This window comes from Mesoplodon densirostris, chromosome X (assembly GCF_025265405.1).
Source record: "Mesoplodon densirostris isolate mMesDen1 chromosome X, mMesDen1 primary haplotype, whole genome shotgun sequence".
Classification (NCBI taxonomy): domain Eukaryota; kingdom Metazoa; phylum Chordata; class Mammalia; order Artiodactyla; family Ziphiidae; genus Mesoplodon; species Mesoplodon densirostris.
The window spans coordinates 119,142,544-119,164,408 of NC_082681.1; the positions used below are offsets into that span (position 1 = coordinate 119,142,544).

Below are 21,865 nucleotides of genomic sequence, written 5' to 3' on the forward strand. Positions count from 1 at the left end.
TTTTATCCTACACACACGCTCTCTAATAAGAGATGGAGTAGTTCACTTGAAAAGACAGAACTCTGAGGCTCAAAAACGTAATACTGCTCTTTCTTACAGACTCTTTAGAAGAAGACTTGAAGAGTACAAATTATGTTTCTTTGGACTACGAAGGGAATTTTCAATTCAATCAACAGATTCTAAAATGCCTTTAATCAAGAAATTTTTCAAAAAGGTTCTTTAAAAGAGAGGTAACTTTAACTGAGCCACTTTGCACCCTCCTCAATGTGGGGTTTGTCCCTTTGCACTAAAGGGGAAGGAAAGCCATACATTCCTAATGGGGAATTAGAAAATCATTTTCTCGATGCCTACTCATTTCAGAAACAGGAGAATGCACATATATGAGGATAACAAGACAACCAGGAATTGGACTGAAGAGAAGTATCCAGCATATGACATAATCTCCAAGGTTTGGGCAGACTAGATCAAATTTTGGAGATGTCATTTCTTAGTGTCCCCACTGTTGCATGACTAGGCGCTTTGGCTTCTTCTGGGACTTACAGATACAACCTTGTCTTTCTATTCGATGAACTCAAACCTTTACCAAGCAGCCTTTCTGCCAGCTTTGCTCATGCTGACTTGAACAGGGCAATAAGCTACACCAGATACAAGCTGTGAGGCACGTTTTCATGCCAATAGACTCCAAAGCTGAAGGCAAGAACTTCATTAAATATTGTAAAATGAGAATTCAACATATTTCTAATCTAACTACCTTAGAGTTAATCAATGCTATGTAATGACGATGCGTGAAATCTCACAGTGCGCTCCACAGTGCAGAAAGACCTCCCAGGTATCCTCGCACATGTCCACATCACTGAGGGTTGCAAGTGTAATAGGCTGAATTTTCTTCTGGATACGTTCTACTTAGGGCCCCTGCAAAGCTGTAGATTAAAATGATATGGACCACTTAGCTGTGGCTTACACACTAAAATGGACAATAGCAACAATTCAGCAGACAGCATTTTAACAAAAGCAGCCTAGGGACTTATTTTTGTTGGTTCGGTTTTCTAAAGAAACATACTTGATTCGATTTTTTGTATTCCATTTTTTTAAGCCTTACAACTCTGAATAGATACTGTTTAGATCTAAGCAATACCCAAGTAATGAAGATGCATCAAAAATAAACATCCTCAGGGGAACACAGGCCTAAAGCAGTAGGTGATGAGCACTGCACAACTCTCTCAGGATGGCATAAACCAACAGCCCAGCTACCAGAGTCGGCAGGAGTCCGTGCCTCTGTTCATCGTGGAATTGGATGGACAGTTAAAAGCCTTCTGGAATTCTTCAAAGTTGCTAACTGCACCATTGACCCTGAAAAAGATATGTCAAAGTCCATGTCATTTAATTCTTACAAATCAACAGGTTTTGGATAAAACTGTATCAATATATTGCTTGATATAATGTTGCATTCATTTAATCTGTTTACAGGGAGATAACTGAAACCCAAAATGGTTAAGTAAATTTCCAAAGAAATTAACAGAGCCGAGACTAGAACCAGACAAATGCTATGAATCTTCCAAATATCTTCAAATTTCTATAAACTGTAGGATCTACAATTCCTATAAATTGTATATAGGGTCGTACATTCCTATAAATTTACAAATTCCTACAAACTAGAAGATTTACCAATACTTAGCTTTTCTAACTATTTTTGAATTTAACTTTCTAAGGAAGATATAACTGATGGAGAGTATACGCATTGAAAATGTAAAGCTCATCGAGTTCACACGTATACACCCACGCTACTACCACCCACATCAAGACATGGGATATTTCCAGCACCTAGAAGGCTCCCTTGTGTGCCCTAACAGTAGCAGCTCCAAGCATAACTACTTGTCTGACCATAGATTAGTTCTGCCTGTTTTTTAACTTCACATGAGTGGATCACATAGTATGCACTCTTTTGCCTCTGACTTCTTTCATTCAGTATTATGTCTGTTAAGATCCATCCAGGTTGTTGCTATCTTTAAATTACCTTTTTTAAAAAAAATCTTATTTATTTATTTATTTATTTATTTATTTGGCTGCTCAGGGTCTTAGTTACAGCACACGGGATCTTCACTGCTGCGTGCAGGATCTTTAGTTGCAGCATGCGGGATCTTTAGTTGTCACATGCGAACTCTTAGCTGCGGCACGTGGGAGCTAGCTCCCTGACCAGGGATCAAACCCAGGCCCACTGCATTGGGAGCACGGAGTCTTAGCCACTGGACCACCAGGGAAGTCCCTAAATTATCTTTAAAGAACTCTTTCAATCTACAAAAACACTTTGTATAAACTCCTATTATGTTTGAAGGCTCATATTTACCTAGAATTTGGTTTATGCAACCGTAAACTAATGAACGGTGTCTAGCTGTTATTGATGAGTAATGCTTTACTGGAGTTAGCTCCAAAATCTGGTGTTCTTGCAAGTTCCCTGACTGCAGTAAAGACTGCGGATTCCTACTCAGCACTTTGATTCTAACTGCCTTTTGGAAGTGCTATTTCCATTGTGTGATTTCTGCTGCACTCAATATCTACAGTTACCGCAGAGATCACTAACAAGCCAGGAAAAAACCTCCCCCCTCATCTATTTCTTATTCAACTGCATGTTCAAAAGGCTGACTAGAGACAGTATTCTCGGTCACTGACTGTTTCTTCCCTAATGACTTTGTTCCCTATGGGCATTTGAATGAATATAATGGCCTGTATCCCCGAATCCCCATAATCTCTTGTGTTTTAGCTGGGATGTATGGGGAGGGATGCAGGTTTCATAGTATGATTCACCCTGGGAAAGTGTTAAGGATAGAATTTAGCTGACAATCAGTAAGTATACTCTGCATATTATCAGCTAAAATCCAACATTACAGGCAACTAGTTAGTAAAAGGAAATTAGTTTTTAAAAACTTATCTGTTGAGTAATTAATCCACTGTGTGGTTTCATCTGCACCATTTGTCAGTGGAATCAAATTTTAGTCCATTAGAGACTGTCAGCATTCTTGACAGTTTAGCCCAGTGGGGGAGAATTTCTAACACAATGATTAGATTTTTATGCTATTGGGTAATTTATAGTCAATTTCTGAAGCATTTCTAAGGCAAGGCTTTGGGAATAAGACTTTAAAACATAGGAGAAAATTTAGATGACTTTCCTGCAATATGCTAATGGATTCATTTAAACATTAAATATAAAGATATCCAGATGTAATATGTTCTAAGCAAAGAACAAATAAATACAAATTATTACGTTTCCTTGCATTTACTATTATAACTCTGTCCCCTACTATAGAAAATTTCCCTCAAACAATGCTAGAAACCTAGCATGGGTTAAGTAATATTAACCTTAATTTTATGTTTACTTAATATTTTATACATTCTGACAATTAAATAAGATTGTAATTCATAATTCTTTTCCCTTCATATATAAGCAATTGTTTCAAAATATGACTCAAACTAAAAGCCAAAATGTAGAGCTTTTGCCTCCAGATATGAATTACAATAGCTAAATATCACCATATATCCTCCTTGGTGTTCAGAGCTATTCAGAAAGTGGGCACTCATTCATGTCTGTTGGTTGGCTGCATGAAAGAACAAGAGGCATTAAATAGGATATTCTACAACACAAATTAAACCAGAGCTCTAGGTGTTTTAAGCCACAGTGCATAAGATCTCATCCTTATCTAAGAAAAGAGACTTTTTTGGCCCATGTTTCTAAAAAGTAGGCAGTTGGATAAATCAAACATGCCAGTTTACTGAGCACCTGTGGTGTGCTCAGGGCACCCATGGATTGCTGCCTTTCAAAAATTGGAAGATAATAAATGGGGATTAATATTAAAGCTATGATTTGGATTCTAAATTACCTTTGGAGTCTTGTACAATCTCATAGATCTCTTGATACTAGAGGTGTGTACAAAAGCCTACTACAGAAATTTAGGTGAGAGAATGCTAACTAAACCAGCTTCCTACTAATTAAAGAAAAGATGCTTAGTTTCTGTTTGGCCAGATTTTTTTGTTTTTTGGTCTGTGAAATGGAGCTATCACTGTTCACAATGCAGGCTTTGATCAGATCACCTATTTTAGAGCCCTGGGATGGCTGGGTAGGGGAGAAGATGGAGATGCACAGTTAAAAACTAGTGTCACAAGGGCTTCCCTGGTGGCGCAGTGGTTGAGAGTCCGCCTGCCGATGCAGGGGACACGGGTTCGTGCCCCGGTCCAGGAAGATCCCACATGCCGCGGAGCAGCTAGGCCCGTGAGCCATGGCCGCTGAGCCTACGTGTCCGGAGCCTGTGCTCCGCAACGGGAGAGGCCACAACAGTGAGAGGCCCGCGTACTGAAAAAAAAAAAAAAAACAAACTAGTGTCACCCATGTGCCTGCTTACCTAAACTGAGGGGGGCTGTGAGCACCAACTTGGATTTGTTCTCGGGCAGCTTCTGGTCTGTAGGAATTGCACCTCACCTAGAAGAGAAAACATCCCGATAATTATGTTTCCATTTCAATTACACATTTTCTACTGCCTTAACTGCTCTAAATTATACTGAAGAGTAACTTTAGACTCAACGGATGACAAGCAGTTTTAGTAGATCAGATAAAACCTTCACCAGTAGTAACATCTATTATTCCAATCCCCAGAGTAGAAAGTTTTATCATTGTGAATACTTCCAGAATTTGAGTAAATTAAGAGAGGTTTCCAAACAAATGCTTTAAATCAAGAGAATAGCATTTGTGTCCAGGAATCAACCAATGTGTTCATTCAGTTAACATAATGCTTGGAATAGCCCTTATCAAATTTAACCACATTCGTCTGAATCAATAAAATGAATCAATCATCCATTATTGAATATGGTCATGAGAAGTAAGTATTTTGCACCCTGGGTGCTTTGTTTGCTTCATCCTTGTTCAGGCCTTGGATAGGAGGACACTGCTCCATCTCCTTTGAAGTTTGGCATGGCTGTATGACTTGCTCTGACCAATGAAATGTGAGCAGAAGTGATATATGTCACTTCCTGGCAGAAGCTTTAAAAATCTGGCAGAAGTTTTAAGAGTATTAAGAACAATTTAAGGGCCTCCCTGGTGGCGCAAGTGGTTGAGAGTCCGCCTGCCGATGCAGGGGATACGGGTTCGTGCCCCGGTCTGGGAGGATCCCATATGCCGCGGAGCGGCTGGGCCCGTGAGCCATGGCCGCTGAGCCTGCGCATCCGGAGCCTGTGCTCCGCAACGGGAGAGGCCACAACAGTGAGAGGCCCGCATACCGCAAAAAAAAAAAAAAAAAAAAAAAAAAAAAGAACAATTTAAGATGCTACAATTAAGGGCCAGTGCACATTTCCTCCTATTTCTTCCCTACTCCTGTGGTGACCACGGAAGCACATGTGGAGATAAAGACTCCAAAACCCAGGTCCTTGAGTAGTAACTACGAGCAGAGCCCCACTGCTGACCCATGCTGGACATGGAGCATGAATAAGAAAAAACTTTTCCTTGCACTGTCGGCTCGTGTACCCTCACCTACTTAATCCTGATTTGAACTGTGTCTTGAAATATGATATAGCTTGAAGTATGAATAGAACTAGGAAACATGAATATGATGGGGGGAATTCCAAGTGGAGGAGAAAATGGAAACAAAGACATGTCTGAGAGAAGAAAAAGCAAGACAGTCAGCTTGGCTGGACTGTGTGGTGCATAGTGGGCAGCAATGGGAGACCAGGGGAGGGTGAGGATAGGGCCAGATTTCTGAAGTCCTGAGCAAGAGGCTACAGTGTTTAGACTATATTTAAACGTTGGTTTTGAGCACAAAGGTGATAAAAATATATTTTTTTAAAAGATTTATCTGGCAGGGGTATAGTAGTAGGAGGAAATGAGAGACTAGTTTGAAGATTATTTATGGGCCCCAGGAAGGTTCCCAATGAATGTCTACCAAATAAGTAGCAATGAGAAGAGAGAGAAGAAGGATAAGAAGAATATCTGAGGAAAAACTGACAGGTCACAGAAACTACAGGGATACAGGAAGCAGCAAAGGTGATACAATGCTATTGCTTTATTGCTTTTGATGAAGATAAACCATCCGTCACTGTGGTTCTGAATTTGACTTTGAAGATCTTTTTGTAGTGGGAGCACTTAACTTCCTCAGAAGCTAGCTAAGGTGAAGTTGTTTCTCACAATTTTACCTCACTTTTTCATATGTTATTTCCTCTTACATTCTTATATAGTATTGTCTTTGCTTCATATATCATTTATGAGATTTCTAAAAACACATTTTTGTTCTTACTGTTTTCCTAGTATCTTCTCAGGAGAGAAAAAAATTTTACTCCTTATAAGCAGACTTATTTCAATGTACAAAAGGTTGAAAATCTCCTCAATCCGCTAGTAGGAAAAGCTCCAAGATAAATTTCTCATTAGTAATATAAAATATCTTGTCATTTTTTTCTTAATCTCTTTAAAGTAAGTCATACATAGTTTGAAATTTTATTTGGAGACATTTCAAAACTATGACTGTAACATTGATATCAGTTAATTTACTTCATCTACTAAGATAGACCTTAAGTTAGTAAGTAAGAACCTAAATAAGAACTGACAGACCTTGTACTTTGTCCTCTAGAGTAGAGGACAGGAAACATTTTCTGTAAAGGACAGATAATAAATATTTTAGGCTTTGCAGATCATAAGTCTCTGTTTTAACTACTCAACTCTGCCACTGTAGCACAAAAACAGCCACAGACAATGTGTAAAGTATAGAGCATGGCTGTTTTCCAATAAAACATTATTTACAAAAATAGACAGCAGGCAACATATGGCTCACGGGTTCTAGTTTGCGAATCCCTGCTCTAGAAAGTTCTAACTATATCTGTGTTCTTATTTTAGACATGTGACCCAGTACTAACCCAAAAGAAAGTCTCCTTAGTTGAACTGTGTTAATCTCAGTGTTCTCAAGCAATTTATCTAAAAATGTCAAGCGTCTTCAATATACCCAGCCTCTTTGCTAGATGCTATGGAGACAAATAAGAAGTGTATGAAGATGCACTAGCTATGAAGATAAAAGTAAAAGTCTTTTACATTTTGATAACAATTAAGTATTCAACTGCATGGTAATGAAGATAAGTGCAAAGGAGTTGGAGATTTCTTTTTTTTTTTTTTTTTTTTTGCGGTATGCGGGCCTCTCACTGTTGTGGCCTCCCCCATTGCGGAGCACAGGCTCCGGACACGCAGGCTCCGGACGCGCAGGCTCAGCGGCCATGGCTCACGGGCCCAGCCGCCCCGCGGCATATGGGATCCTCCCAGACCGGGGCACGAACCCGTATCCCCTGCATCGGCAGGCGGACTCTCAACCACTTGCGCCACCAGGGAGGCCCGGAGATTTCTTTTTAATGAGAACTGGAGTCCTTGGGGAAGTTTGTGGAAGATGTGGAGGAGGTGGAACTTGACATGGATCCTGAAGGTAAAGATGGAACTGAATAATCTGAGGGGGAGGAGTACAAAGGGGGTCGTCACTTTGTAGAAGGAAAAGCAAAAGCAAAACCACAGAGACAATAATGAGCATAACACTGTGCGGTGGAAGTGAGGACACCTGCCGGCTAAGTGTGAGTCCGGTGGAGCTCTGGGAATTTAGAGCTGGCTGGGTAGAGTTGGATAAGACTGAGGAGAACTTTGAAAGGTGTTCGGTCTCAATGTGGTGGGCACTTGGGAGCCACTGCAGTTCCTTCGGCAGGTCAGTAATGAAATAAAAATGCTATTTCAGTGGCATGTAAGACAGACAGTGGTAGAAAGATGCCGAAGTCAGGAAAACATGCCATAACGCTGTTGGGATAATCCAGAGTAGATGAGATCGAGGCCGACAGTCTACAGATGACGAAATAGGGTAATGGGGAGAAAGGGAGGCTGAATCTGAAGAGCAGTTAAAAGGATGAAACATCAGCTTTTGGGACACATGTCATAAAAATGAGGATAGGTAAATCAAATAAGACCTAAGAATCCAGGTTTCCTAACCAGGAAGACCCAAAGACTGAGGGTGAGGGTGTGTTGATAGAAGTGAGAAAACTAAAAAGGAAAGTCACTTTGTTGTTGACTCCACTTTTGCTGATGTCAGGTTGATAAATGATCATTTACTTAGTGTTGTCATGTCAGCTTTAAGAAATAAAGACCCCAGACAGATGAGAATTCTTTAGCCAGAATCAACCGAAGAAGACGTGGAAATGAATGAGCTTACTGAGGAGTGAACGAAAAGAGGAACAGAAAGTTGTACTGATGAAAACTTTTGCCTAGTTTTGAGCATACATATACAGATTTGCCCACTGTGAGGCCATGCATCAGAACCGTCATCAACCCATCCCAGACTTGTTTGAAAATGAGGCCTACATATTGTGACATAAATCAGTGCAATAACCAAATAACAAAGAACAACTGGCACTTGGCTCATTGGCCAGATACTCGAACTCAGAATTGTGCCTTATTTAGGGCACATCTTTCCATTTCTGCTCAGAGAGCCCATCAAACTCACAAAAGGGTGACATGACTCTCCTTGCCTTTGTTGTTGTTGTTTTCAGCTCTAGTTGTCTTCACATGTTCATTTGGCAGTTGGGAACATAGCCTTGAGGGTCCCCCACAGGTTGAGAGTGGTGGGGCAAAGTCAGCAAATGAAGTGAAGGAGGAGAAATGCAGGAAACCACAGGGCCAAGAAAGCCAAAGAACGAGTCACTAGAAATGGTTACAAATAGTATCAAATACATTAAGAAGTCAGGATATACTAAAAATCAAGGGAGTTACCGCAAGGCTGGTAACCCACTGGATAAAAAATACCAATAAACCTTGATTCAATCAGTTAATTAATTATGTCCCATAGAATATGAAGGTGATATTTGTCCAGAAAATAAGCAGCAAGATAAGATTTCAGCTGAAACCAAAGTTATGCCATTATGCCAACCCTTTGATCTAGAGAGCAAGCCAAAGTCCCACATCTCATCTTTGATGCCCCTTCCTTGGTCTTACTCACTTGAGCATAACTCAGGAAGAAAAGCTGGCTGTTGGTGAATTCAATGCCGGGTAGGAGAGGCTCCTCAACCCCCTGCCTCTTGTCATTTATCCATTTCCTGTAAGCCTGGGGAGAGAAGTAGAAGAGATGATCTGCTGCAATAATGGCTTTTCTCTTTTCTCAGCCAGTGCAGAGATATTAAATATATCCTCCACCATGTGCAAAATGTAGCCTATCAAGTTTTCCTTTAAGAAGACCAACACCTGGAAATGCAAGTCAACGGTGTATTGCTTAACAGTGAAGCAGGTTCACCTGCAAAAAGACCTTTCACTCAACAGATACCAAAGTAGCTGGGCCAAAGTGGGCACGTGTTAAATAACGCCCCCTTCCCCAAAAAAGCTTTTCTTTGTATTCCTACCAGGGAACAAACAAATCTAACACAATGGCAAGCCGTATGGAAATAAATTTAGGGGCCAATCTATGGGCAATTTTTTAAAATTTTGCCAGGTAAGAGGGAAAACTATAATCTTCAATCATCATCATTTTATAAAATAAAGTATATTTTAACTAGAATAGAGGACAGATATAACCTCAGAATAACAGCTTGGTCTTTACACTGAATGCATTTAGCTTTATGAATGTCTTTCTACATCATGCTCTTATCTTATCTTGCTGCTTATGTGTTTTGTTTAACCATGGACCAGTGGATAATGAAAGCATTATTATGGACTCTGACCTGGCCCGCTATATGAGAACCCCTAGCCTCTGACCGTAATTGACAAGTTTGGTATTTTAAGAGAAAATTATAAGGAGGGCTACAGAGACTGTACTCAAGAAAACGCCTATGAACCTAGCCCTGAGATTTCTGTAGCATGTTTTAACATTACACTGAATGTACCTTCTGAAAACTATCCTTTAAATACATGATTCTTAATAACAAATATTACTTTTAGTGTGACTTTACTCCCCAAAAAGCAAAAAGAAAGAAATGCAGCTCGATTCGTATAATAGAATATAATAGAGTCAATGGGGAAATATAATTCAATTTACAGAAATTCACAGAATTTACAGAACTCTAACTCCTCAAGAAAATGTCTGTGGTGTAAATTGAGGTGCACCCGTACGGTATTTTATAGTTTAATTTTTAAAATCACAGCAAATGTTGCAGTGCGTACCCTAAACGCTTGTCGCAGACCTCCATTATCGGCAATATTTTCTCCCAGGGTCCTCTTCCCCTTCACCTAACAAAAAGAAAAAGAAACAAAGAGTGTTTGACGGCCAACTGTCATTCAGCAAGAGGCATAAATATGATAGCAAGAGAAAGTGCCATATTTTAAAGAGAAAAGTGCATTCAATAAATCAGAGGTAGTCATAACATATTGTGAGATGGCAAACTAACCCCAGCAAGGTGCTCCTGAACATAATTTCTGTTTTATTATGCTACACTTTCTTTCTCACGCACCTCTCTATTCTCACCAATTTAGCCAGCTCTAATAAAACGTTAACATATTCTGAGTGACTCTGGTTAAGTGGGGAAAAAATAGAAATATCAACATACAGATTACTTTCTCTGGTTAACTCACCTAATTTGAGCATTCTTTTCAGTGTGCTTTATGTTTCCAAAAATCTACCATCCACACAGGAGCAAGGTTTTAAGACCAACCATTACCATTTTACCTTCAGCAAATTCCATGAAAAATTAAAAAGAGGATAGTTCTCATGGGGAACAAAAATCCAATAGAAGTAGTGCAGACCACAAGGTCAAGGTTTGCAATATGTATGACAACCAGCCAAGCACAGTGAAGAAATTCTTCCAAACATTTGAAGATTGTTTCTAAAACCCTTAAATAGGCTAGGACAAAAAAATATTCTAAACCAAGATGGCCCACAAGCCAAAATCCAACCTCCTGCTTGTTTTTCTACAGGCTGCAAGGTAAGCCTGGATTTAACATTTTTCAACAATTGGGGAGAAAATAGAAAGAAGGATAATATCTTGTGGCATGTGAAAATTATACAAAGTTCAAATTTCAGTGTCCATAATTCAAGTTTTATTTGAACACAGGCACATTCATTCAAGTACGTATTGTCTGTGGCTGTTTCCTTCCTACAGTGGCAGAGTTGAGTAGTTGCAACAGAGACCTTACAACTCACAAAGCCTAAATTATTTACTACCTGGCCCTTTACAGAAAAAGTTTGCCAATCCCTGCATCAGAGACAAAATAATGCCCTATAATAATAAAGATGTCTATGTCATAAAAAATTGCTGTGAAAATATTACTTTATGTGGCAAAAGGGACATTTAAAATATGATTAAATTAAGGATCCTGAGCTGGAGACATTAGCCTACATTATCCAGGTGAGTTCAATGTAATTACAAGGGTCTGTACAAATAGAGGAAAAGGAAGTTAGGAGAGTGAGTGTGTCAGAGTGATGCAACGTGAGGAGACTTGACCAGTCATTGCTGGCTTTGAAGAAGAAAGGGGCCAGGAGTCAAAGAATGTGGGCAGTCTCTAAAAGCTAGAAAAGGCAAGGAAAGAGATTCTCTCCTACAGCAGCTAGAAAGGAAAGCAGCCCTGGTGACACCTTGACTTTAGCTCACTGAGACCTCAGTCAGAAATACAGAACTGTAAAATAATAAATTTGTGTTGTTTCAAGTCACTAAGTTTGTGGTGATTTGTTATAGCAGCAACAGGAAACTAATACACATTGTTCTAAACTTTCAAGCCACAGATGCTACCAACTCTTTATTTTTAAGCTAGCCCAATCCCCCAGGTATCAAGCAATACCAATGAATAAAAACTAATCTTCAGAAAGCATTAATCTCTGTAATCACCCAGGATCCTCCTAGCTTCAGTCCCCAAAAGTTACCACTCCTGCTTTACATACCTTCTTTCTTTTATTACACTCCTGTGAGGTAAGTGCTATTATCACCGTCCTTGCCTAACAAATGAGGAGTCTAAAGCTGAGAGCGTGTCGCAGATGTCATTGGTGCTGCACCAGACCCCCTTTTCTACCAGGACTGTGAACCCAGTCCTGCAACTGCTAGTGGCTCAGGAAGATTAAGCTTAGCTTAGGGGAATCCCCTCACCTGGAGCTTGCTGGGAGGTGATACCCCCACCTCTCAGTAACTGACTGATGTGCAGTTAGAATAGCCCAGCCCCTTATCCCAGGCTGAACCATTTCTGTGATGCAATTCATGCTCCAGAATCCTCTATGGGATCAGACTGAGGCTAAACTTCTGAAACCAACAGGTCTTCCTTGACACCTTACAGGTTTCTCCTGAAACTACTTCTGCAATGAACCTTTTTATCTAAGAAACCCCTATCTTGGGCTCTGCTTCTAATGGACCTGACCTAAGAGTGATTAACTGAACTGCCCATATTTCACAAGGATTTGAACCCAAGCAGTCTCTGTCCAGAGCCTTTGCTCCATAATAGTTTACCTTCTCAAGTCTTAACCCCTCTTGACTCTAGTGCTTCTGTTTATAACCACTCATGCTCAAATTTAATCTCCTTCCTTGTTCCCCTAAGCTTTTCTTTTAGAGGTTTGAGGACTAGCTTCACACCTCAGGCCCCTCCCACTCTGGACCACCTCAGTAGACCATATGGCCCTAGATATTTTTTTTTCAGTATTTTTTCTTTTTCATCAGTATTTTTCTTTAAAGTTGAGAATTATGTTTCTGTTTTGGGTTATTTATTTATTTAATTAATTAATTTTGTTTTTGGCTGCGTTGGGTCTTTGTTGCTGCACGCAGGCTTTTCTCTGGTTGCAGCGAGTGGGGGCTACTCTTCATTGTGGTGCACGGGCTTCTCATTGTAGTGGCTTCTCTTGTTGCAGAGCATGGGCTCTAGGTGCGCGGGCTTCAGTAGTTGTGGCACACAGGCTCAGTAGTTGTGGCTCGCGGGCTCGAGCGCAGGCTCGGTAGTTGTGGCACACGGGCTTAGTTGCACGGTGGCATGTGGGATCTTCCTGGACCAGGGCTGGAACCCGTGTCCCCTGCATTGGCAGGCAGATTCTTAACCACTGCACCACCAGGGAAGCCCCATGGCCCTAGGTTTGCCTCTCAGGACTCAACAGCTGCTAACAGCCCGTTTCTCCGATGCTCCATTGGAGCTCCCCCCAGTCCAACGCAAATAATGGTTCAGGTACAGAGGATTGGCCTCCACAAATGGAGCCAGAAAAATAAAGCATGGCCCTTTATATCCACAAAGGAAGCCACCCCCTCTCCTTGGGGAATGAGACTGAAGCTGTTTTCCGATGGTTGGATGGATTTATGCTGAGACAGGCATGCCCTTTCTATCGTCCTTGTTGCAAAGGTACACGTTTGTCAGAATTCAGTTTCAGTATCTGACACTTTGGCCAAAATGGATGTTGTAGAATAGTCTCCGCCCAATACATCACCCAGGTTTAAAATGAACTTCAAATAAGAGAACACGAGCGTGATATGGGGGGAAGAGTAGTGATGTTGGAGTCATACTAATCTAAGCTCTAATGTAGATTCTACCATGGGTTTTAATCACTCTGAGCCTCAGTTTCCTCATATGTAAAACAGGGAGTAATATGCACACCTCTCAGAACCAGTATGAGGATTAAATATGTTTCAATTAAGTGTAAAGTCTAACTCCCATGCCTGCAAATAATAATCACCAGGAAATATGCATTTCCCTTCCTCCAAGAAAACTGCTCTTCTATTGTTTTTTGGTTTTTTAGCCCCTATTGTATTGTTCTCTCCTGGCATGGCATACCTATGAGTATGTCACAAAGTATTAGGAATATTAACTACAATTTATTGAGCACTTATTGCATAGCAGGCATCATGCCGGTGCTTTACATTATCTCAGTCATTTAATTCTTAAGACAAACTAACGAGTTCAAAAATAGCTGCCCAGGGCTTCCCTGGTGGCACAGTGGTTGAGAGTCCGCCTGCCGATGCAGGGGACACGGGTTTGTGCCCCGGTCCAGGAGGATCCCACATGCCGCGGAGCGGCTGGGCCCGTGAGCCATGGCCGCTGAGCCTGCGCGTCCATAGCCTGTGCTCCGCAACAGGAGAGGCCACAACAGTGAGAGGCCCGCGTACCGCAAACAAACAAAAAAACTAACAAACAAAAAATAGCTGCCCATTTCACAGATGAAGACTCTCAGACACAGGAATGTTAAATAACTTGCCCAAGTTCAAAAAAAATTTACACCCTGCAACTGGTTGAACCAAAATTTGGAGCTGTGTCTGACTCTAGAATCCCTCCCTTATGCTTTTTTTTAAATTTTAGAGGTACTTTGCTAGTTTCTGTAATCAAACCCATGCAGATAAGACCTTACAAACTTAATACAGTGTGTTACCCCTGTCCAAATGGAAAAATTATATTTAATGTTTCTAGACCAATATGGCTGTTAATTTCTATATAATGCCAACCCAACACGGTACAACTGGGATACTTTCTCCAAAGTTGACAGCACAGCTAAAGTTTCCAAATATTCAAATTATATATATGTGTGTATATATAGAGAGAGGTATAGATAGATAGATTTATATAAAAGACCAATAGTAGTATGTTATGCATCAGTAGCAGCAACAGCTTATCCAGGTTCTACAGTCATCTGAACAAAATTATAGAGACATCTAGCACATGCTATTGAAAAAAAAAAAAAAGGCAAAAAACAAAACCCCAGAAAACAGCAGTGTTCTGTTACTGTTGTGGTACCTGGCACCACTTTTTTTATTAGCTTCTCAATCATCATCTGGGAAGAACCCTTTGCTTTTCTTGAAGCAACATATATTCTAGATGGATTTTCACAATGTGATAACCCCTGAACTGAAAACAGATACACAGAAGCACCCGTTTTAGGTCTTCCCATGACACAGTTGTAGATGTTTTTAAAATATATGGGCAGAGAAATGGCTTTCCAGGACACTGATAAAGGAGCTAGAGATACTATTCAAGGATACAGAGTCTGGTTTCTCCTCCTGGATAAGGGATGGTCTCCCTGGTGCTGTATACGCTTTCAGAACCAGGAGAACTGGCTCAGTGTTCATAAACGTTCCCTTTAAAAGTGCACGGACTGTGACCTAAATTCTTCTGGAATGGTGAAATAAACCCCAGTATAATAGACTTGAGGCATAGTGAGGTTTCAGGTGCTTTCCCAGCCCAAGGTGTTAGGATGGAGCACGGGCCTGACTAACAGACCAAGACACTCTGGGGAAACTACGTGTAAATACACTGACCTACTGCAGTTCTGTGTGGTCCCCTGCTTCTCTTAGGTGTTGTGCCCTTGACTAGATGAATTAGGAGGACACAGTTTGCATGTGCATTTTAGAGGAAGATCTTCATGCAGATCTATACCTACCAACAATTCTTCATTATTGGTCGCACTGTCAAACACAGTGAGAGAAATCTGTGTCTTGTAACTATGAAAGCAGGGACAGAAAATACAGTGGAAAACTACAAGAAAAAACTAATAGTGGGGGAAGGGAATGAAAGCTAACCTGATCAAACCAGCAAAATAAGAAAAGAAAAAAGAAGTAGAAACAATGTACAGGAAATAAACTATATGGAGAAAACTATAAAATCGTATTTCAAAACCTAAAACAAATACCAAACAGATGGGAAGGCATACCACATTCTTGAACAAGAAGACTATGACAAAAATGTCAATTCCATACATTTAATGTGATTTAACTTAGAATCTCAATGGGATTCTCTTGGGAAGTGGGTGGAGAATGGGTAAAATGATCTTGGAGTGTATACAGAAGTATATTTGCCTGAGAATGGCCAAGTATATAAAAGAAGAACAGTGAGGGAAAGCTTGTGTTGGCAGATACCAGAAAAATCCATACAGCCATAGTAATAACGCACTGGTATAGAAATCAACAAATAGATCAGTGGAATAGAATATATAATCCAGAAATTTATCTCAGTATATATGAGATTCTAATATTTGACAAACATTCGATTAAGTAAGAAAAAAATGTCTTTTAGTCACTGATGCTGGATCAATTGACTATCCTCTTGGAAGAAGATAAAAGTGAACTCTCATATTAAACTCCACAGCGAAATAAGTTTCACATGCTTCAATATTTAAATGTAAAATAACAAAACAGTAAAAACCTTCCCAGAAAAGCTAGGAGACTACACATATGATATAGAATGGAAATGCAGAAACAATTTTTTAAGAGAGATAGGTATCTTTGACTATATGGAAATATTTAAATTTTGTTTGTCAAAAGATACCATATATAAAGTACAATGGATGAGAAATATATTGAGGAGAAAATAGTATAATATGAATGACAAATAAAATTTTTAACATCTATAATATTTTTTAAGGTCTCATAAACTGACAAGTAAATAACTCAATACATAACTGCTCCTCCATCCATCACTGGTGGGAATATGAAATATTATAACTTCTTAATAACAGTAGGAATCTCTCCTCTACAGAAAAAAATAATATATACCTAATAAGAGTATTTCGTGCAGCAGCATGTATTGTGGAGAAATAATTGGAGACACAGTGTAACCCTCAACAAGACATTAGTCAGCTGTGTTAGAGTACATTCACACCGTGGACTTTCAGGCAGCCACTGAAAACAGTGAAGTAAAAGCACGTGCGTGCACACACACGTGTGTGTGTGTATGTATGTGTGTAACTCTACGTGAGCATGGGAAAAAGTATATCAGGGTTATTGAGATGGATTACAGGTGGAGAAGATAAAAGTGATGAGAGGGAAAGGGGTAGGAGGTAGAGGTGAAGACAAAAAAGGAAAGGAGCAACATTCCACACAGAAAAGCATGTATAAAATTACATTCGTGCCTTTATAGGAATGTATATATGTATATATAATAGAAAATCAGCATTTTAAAAGTCATTTCTTTTGTTCAAAATTCTTTATCTAAGAACTCTTAACCAATTCAGAGTCATTAATTCAAATGAGTGACGTTTTATTTCAATGAATTAAACCTAAGCAGTAGTTTGGAAGGAAATCTTTTTAATGATATAGAGTGTAGATTTGTGAGAATTTTATTGTTTGTCTTTGCTATAGCGTTTTCTGTACTAATCTGAATCTAGGAGAGCAGACTAATGTTTAGGCCTGTGATTTTGAAACTTTAGCCTATATCAGAATCACCTGAGGGCTTATGAAAAGACAGACTGCCAGACTGCCAGACCCCATTCTCCCACCACCACCCCGCTCCCCAATCCCCAGCCCCAGAGATTCTCAGTCAGTAGGTCTGGATTAAGACTAAAGAATTTACATCCCTGACAAGTTCCCCAGGGAGGCTGATGCTGTTGGCCTGGGAACTGCACTTTGAGAACTGATGGTCTAAAGCAAGCTCGTGTCTACGTGAGGAAGAAGGACTCACAGATGCCCCCTTCGCCACAGCTTTACTCACATTTAAGCCAGCTTTCTTCCAATAATAGTTGCTATACTGGCTAATCATGCACTTTGTTTTTTCCTTAAACTTTTCTTCTGAGTCAACAGACCACCAAGGATCCAGGTTTCCATTTTTATCATATTTTCTACCTGGCAAAAAGGAAAGTTAAAAGTTACTCATATTATTTATGGAAACAAATTCATTTCTTCATCTTCCCTTTCCCTCACTTCAACAAGCCTTGAAAAGACAGCTCCAGCAGCAGGGAGCACTCCTGGAAGCAGTTCCTGCCTTCTCTCCAGTGTCACAGGTTAAGTGTAAAAAGCAAGGAAAGGAGAAAGAGGTCTGAGGAAGTTCTTTCCTTCTAAGCAACAAAGAATACTTTAAGATTTATCAACTTACGGCATGTACCATTCTTGACCAATCTTAGATTCTTTGTTTTCACCTGCTCTGACCCAAAATATTCTCTAAATTATGAAATGAAATGGCTTTCAGAAAGCCCATGGAAGGAGTCAAAGCGCCACTACCAGTGAAATTCCAAACAAACAATCCATAGGAACAGCCTCGGTGAGTCACTCACACCCTGCGACCACAGCCCCTGACTCAGCTCTAAAGGATCGTGTTTCCTCCGAGGTGCCAGGAGCCAAGAGACACATAAAACCTCTGTTATGAATCATTCCACAGCCATCAGTGTAGATGGAAGGCCCATCTGTCCTGCTTTGACAAGGAAGGTTGCTCTAAAAAGAGAACTTGGAACAAGAATGGAAATCTCCAAAACATAACAGAAAAAAGGATTACTTATACATGCTTTTTTGCTACAGGCTCACTCTTCAATTTCTCTACGTCCCTCAAAAAAAGTCTGAGTGTATCTGGACTATCTTCTACACTCAAGGTTACTATTGGTTTAAATTTAATTATGCAGAGAACTCTTCACTGGGCGTACATGAAAGTCCCCTAAGCACAGGTGTTAACTGAAACAATCCAAAGCTCTTCAGCAAGGCTGGATGCCACTACCACCAACCCCTGGTAGAGCACAGTGTCACTGTCCCCTACGCACTAACCAAGCGATCATTAAATAGTTACTGTGCAATGCACTGTTCTAAGTATTGGTTACAGAGTGAAATGCCATCTTTAGATTCTGTCCTTTGAGAGAGAATCCAAAAGGCTTCCAGAAGATTCTGAGGGAGAACTATACTTAAGTTTCCCAGGAAGAAAGGCCCAGAACCAAGAGACCACTACTGGCTTTTGTTTCTTAGCTAAGACTCTCCTCTCAGATAACCCAAACAGGCAATTCAGAAAGTGTAGCTCTGGGGATTCAGATGACTACAAGGCAGCTACATTTTAACAGGGAGGGGAGGCCAGGGGGGCAAAAAACTTAGGTGATTAAGGAAAGGCTGGTGGGAGTACAAGAAGAATTATCCAGAAGGAGAGGAACCAAAAGGGTCTCTGGCCCTGGGGTAGGCATCCAGGAAAGGATGTTGGAGACATCACAGACATGGAAGAAAGAGGTCCCTCTATACAGTGTTGCCTTGGGCCAGGCAGTTCTTGAGTCTGCCCTGTAAATCACTGTGTGGATGTGGATGTGATTGCAATTTGCTGCTAATTCCTAAGTTTCGGAGATTTCATGTGGCTTTCCAATAAAACTCCAAAGTTAAAGGAGAAAGGAGTTCTGATTAAAAATGATGACTCTCAAAGGGCAATCATTTCTTTAGTTTATGCCATATTCTGCTCTTTCCTTTTGCTTAAATGTCATCAGGATACATAGCACACTCTATATTATTCATTATTAGGAAAGCATAGCCTTTCTAAAAAAATTCTGAATATATGACAGCATAGAGAAAAGCAGAGATTAAGCATTGCATAATCCTTGAAATAGTATAAAGGAACTAGTCAGCCAAGCTTCAGAGTCCTAACTTGCTGAGTCCTAACTTGGCAGCATGTATAATCATCTTCAGAGCAGAGCTCACACCTCCAGGGAGAGCATCTCAAAATGGTGAATAAAGAAATGAAAGGAAGAGAAGCTACAAAGTAATTCCTGTAACTACTGTGGCAGCTACAGCAATCCAGATCTAAATGCAAAGCTAATTCCCTTGAAATTACAAGGTCTTTTTTTTTTCATTCTACCCCATCTCCAATGGGAACAATTATTTATTTATTGCAAAGCTATCACAGCAAGACACGGGGGAAAGTTTTCCATCAGCAATCATACTGCTTTGGATAATCTTCAATCTATGATGATACCACTATGCAAAGATAATAGCAACAATTAACATCCATATGGTCAACATGACCATAATAGCATCAGCTTATACACTGAACCAGTACTTACCATTATTATCAAATCCATGTGTAAATTCATGTCCAACAATTACTCCTATAGCGCCATAACTCAGAGATCTACAGCATAAATGTATAATTGGGAGAAAATTATAAGCATGAACATCAGAGCATAATCCTTCAATATTTTCTCAACAAAAAGCCAAGATAATCTGTTTACTAACCACACTCACAAAATTGTAAAAAAAAAAAAAAGTATACACATCCTTCTCATTGAAATAGACAAAGAAAATATAATTTCTAACACTGTCATTATGAGCATTTATGGGTCTTAGTTCCTACCCTGTGAAATTAGGGATGTGAAAAAGATGGTTTTTAAAGCCCCTTCCAGCCCTAAGGCTTCTATGGTTCTATATCCGCTCTAGCTGTAGTTTATATGAATAAACACCCAAAGCAGCAGCAGGGTTTGAAAAGATCCTGTCAGTAAACATACCGTTTATTTTTTATCTGAGAACCTGCTGAAAAATCACTATGGACTTAGAAGTTAAATTGTTTTCCAAACGGAGTCTTGAAACAGGAAAAGAGCAGAGATGAAAAGGGATCCCTCTGCTTTCAAAGGTAGTCATGTTCCTCTGCTTCTGTGACGGACAAATTTACAACTGAACAGCAAAGACTGTGAAGCCTGAACCAGATCTCGAAAAGGCGTTATATTATTTCTCTTCACCCCTAAAGAACCATGTGGTAGGTCACCTACAAAGGTGACCACCGACAATGCCACCCACCCTGAATGCATGTGCTCCTCCTCCCGCCAAGAGGAAATCTATTTCCTCCCCCCTTGAATCTGGATGAGCCTTGGGACTTGCTGTGGCCAACAGAATGCAGTGGAAGGGGCCGGGTGTGACTTCTGAGCTGAGGCCTTATAACTTCCATTTTTGTGCCCCCTTGGAAGTCAGCTGCAGTGTAAAGAAGTTGGGGTAATGAGCTGGAGAAAGAGAAGCCAAGCGAAGCAAGTGAGAGATGTCAAACGTCGAGAGACCTCTGAAGAAAGAGAGAGGCCCAGCCAGGCCCCAGCCATTAGAGCCAGACCAACTGAGGCACCAGACATGTGAGCAAAATCATCTTAGATCTTATGGCCCCCGTCGAGCTGTTCCAGCCAGTATCACACAGAGCAGAAACAAGCTGTCTCGGCTGAGTCCCACCCAAATTGCAGAATCATGAGCCAACAGTGGTGGCGCTTTGTTATGGAGCAATAGGTAACTGAAAGAGAACATATAAATCATATATCAGGAAATCAACAGGGAGGCTTCCCTATATGTGTGTCTGGGATCTTCTCTCTCAACTAAAAGTTCCCTGAAGGCCAAACCCTTATCTACCTGATTGCTGCTAAATTCTCTGTACCTAGTACACAGTAAGAAAGTAATAATGATTTAACTAACTGATTAATTAACTTTACCATTTCTTGCAAGTGACAGATCAATATGTAACTTATTTTAGTCATTTAACGTGTGCATGAGGATTACAGACAACTTAAAATCCTTGTTATAAGGATTCTTCCTAAGATTTGTAATTATACTAAAAATATTTCACAGTTGGTTCCTAATGCAACATCAAAGTCACCCAGCAAACAGACAGGACCTATAAGTGGAAGAAACAAAAATTTTTGAAGCAACATGTTATTACAGGACATAATGATCCTTAACATGTTAATTGTTTGTCTCAACTATACCCAAGGAAGTGCTGTAAGATTTAATTTTTCCCTTTGGTGGCAGTTCCTTCCTTTGTTATTTCTTTCCTGCAAGGTAATTTGCATTTGAAAAAATGCTTTCCTACTGTTTTTCCATCATTGCAAACCTTCATTAAAGAAGTAAGAGTAGGGCTTCCCTGGTGGCGCAATGGTTGGGAGTCCGCCTGCCGACGCAGGGGACGCAGGTTCGTGCCCTGGTCCGGAAGGATCCCACGTGCCACGGAGTGGCTGGGCCCGTGAGCCATGGCCGCTGGGCCTGCGCGTCCGGAGCCTGTGCTCCGCAGGGGGAGAGGCCACAGCGGTGAGAAGCCCGCGTACCGCAAAAAAAAAAAAAAAAAAAAAAGAGGTAAGAGTAAAATTATGCATTTCAATCATAGATCTATCAGAGCAGTGTGGGACAAACTTGTAATTTTACATAGTGCTAATCTTTGCAGCAGTAGCTATCACTATGCAGCCTGTAACATTTCATTTTTTCCAGGACTCTCAGCTGAGAATAGTACTTGGTCCTC

The 21,865-nt window shown here is 40.3% G+C and overlaps 1 protein-coding gene across 1 annotated transcript in view; it reads right to left on the reverse strand.

The window, feature by feature from the left end:
- Positions 1–882: 882 nt before the first annotated feature.
- The window catches only part of PHEX (phosphate regulating endopeptidase X-linked), a 197,259-nt gene continuing 176,276 nt past the window's right edge, over positions 883–21,865 (reverse strand). Inside the window, exons 17-22 of the mRNA XM_060087064.1 lie at positions 19,665–19,732; positions 17,357–17,487; positions 10,145–10,210; positions 8,991–9,095; positions 4,392–4,468; positions 883–1,350 (exon numbers count right to left, since the gene is read on the reverse strand). Coding sequence (XP_059943047.1) covers positions 1,248–1,350; positions 4,392–4,468; positions 8,991–9,095; positions 10,145–10,210; positions 17,357–17,487; positions 19,665–19,732 — 550 coding nt within the window. The 3' untranslated portion in view covers positions 883–1,247. The remainder of the gene's footprint in view (positions 1,351–4,391; positions 4,469–8,990; positions 9,096–10,144; positions 10,211–17,356; positions 17,488–19,664; positions 19,733–21,865) is intronic.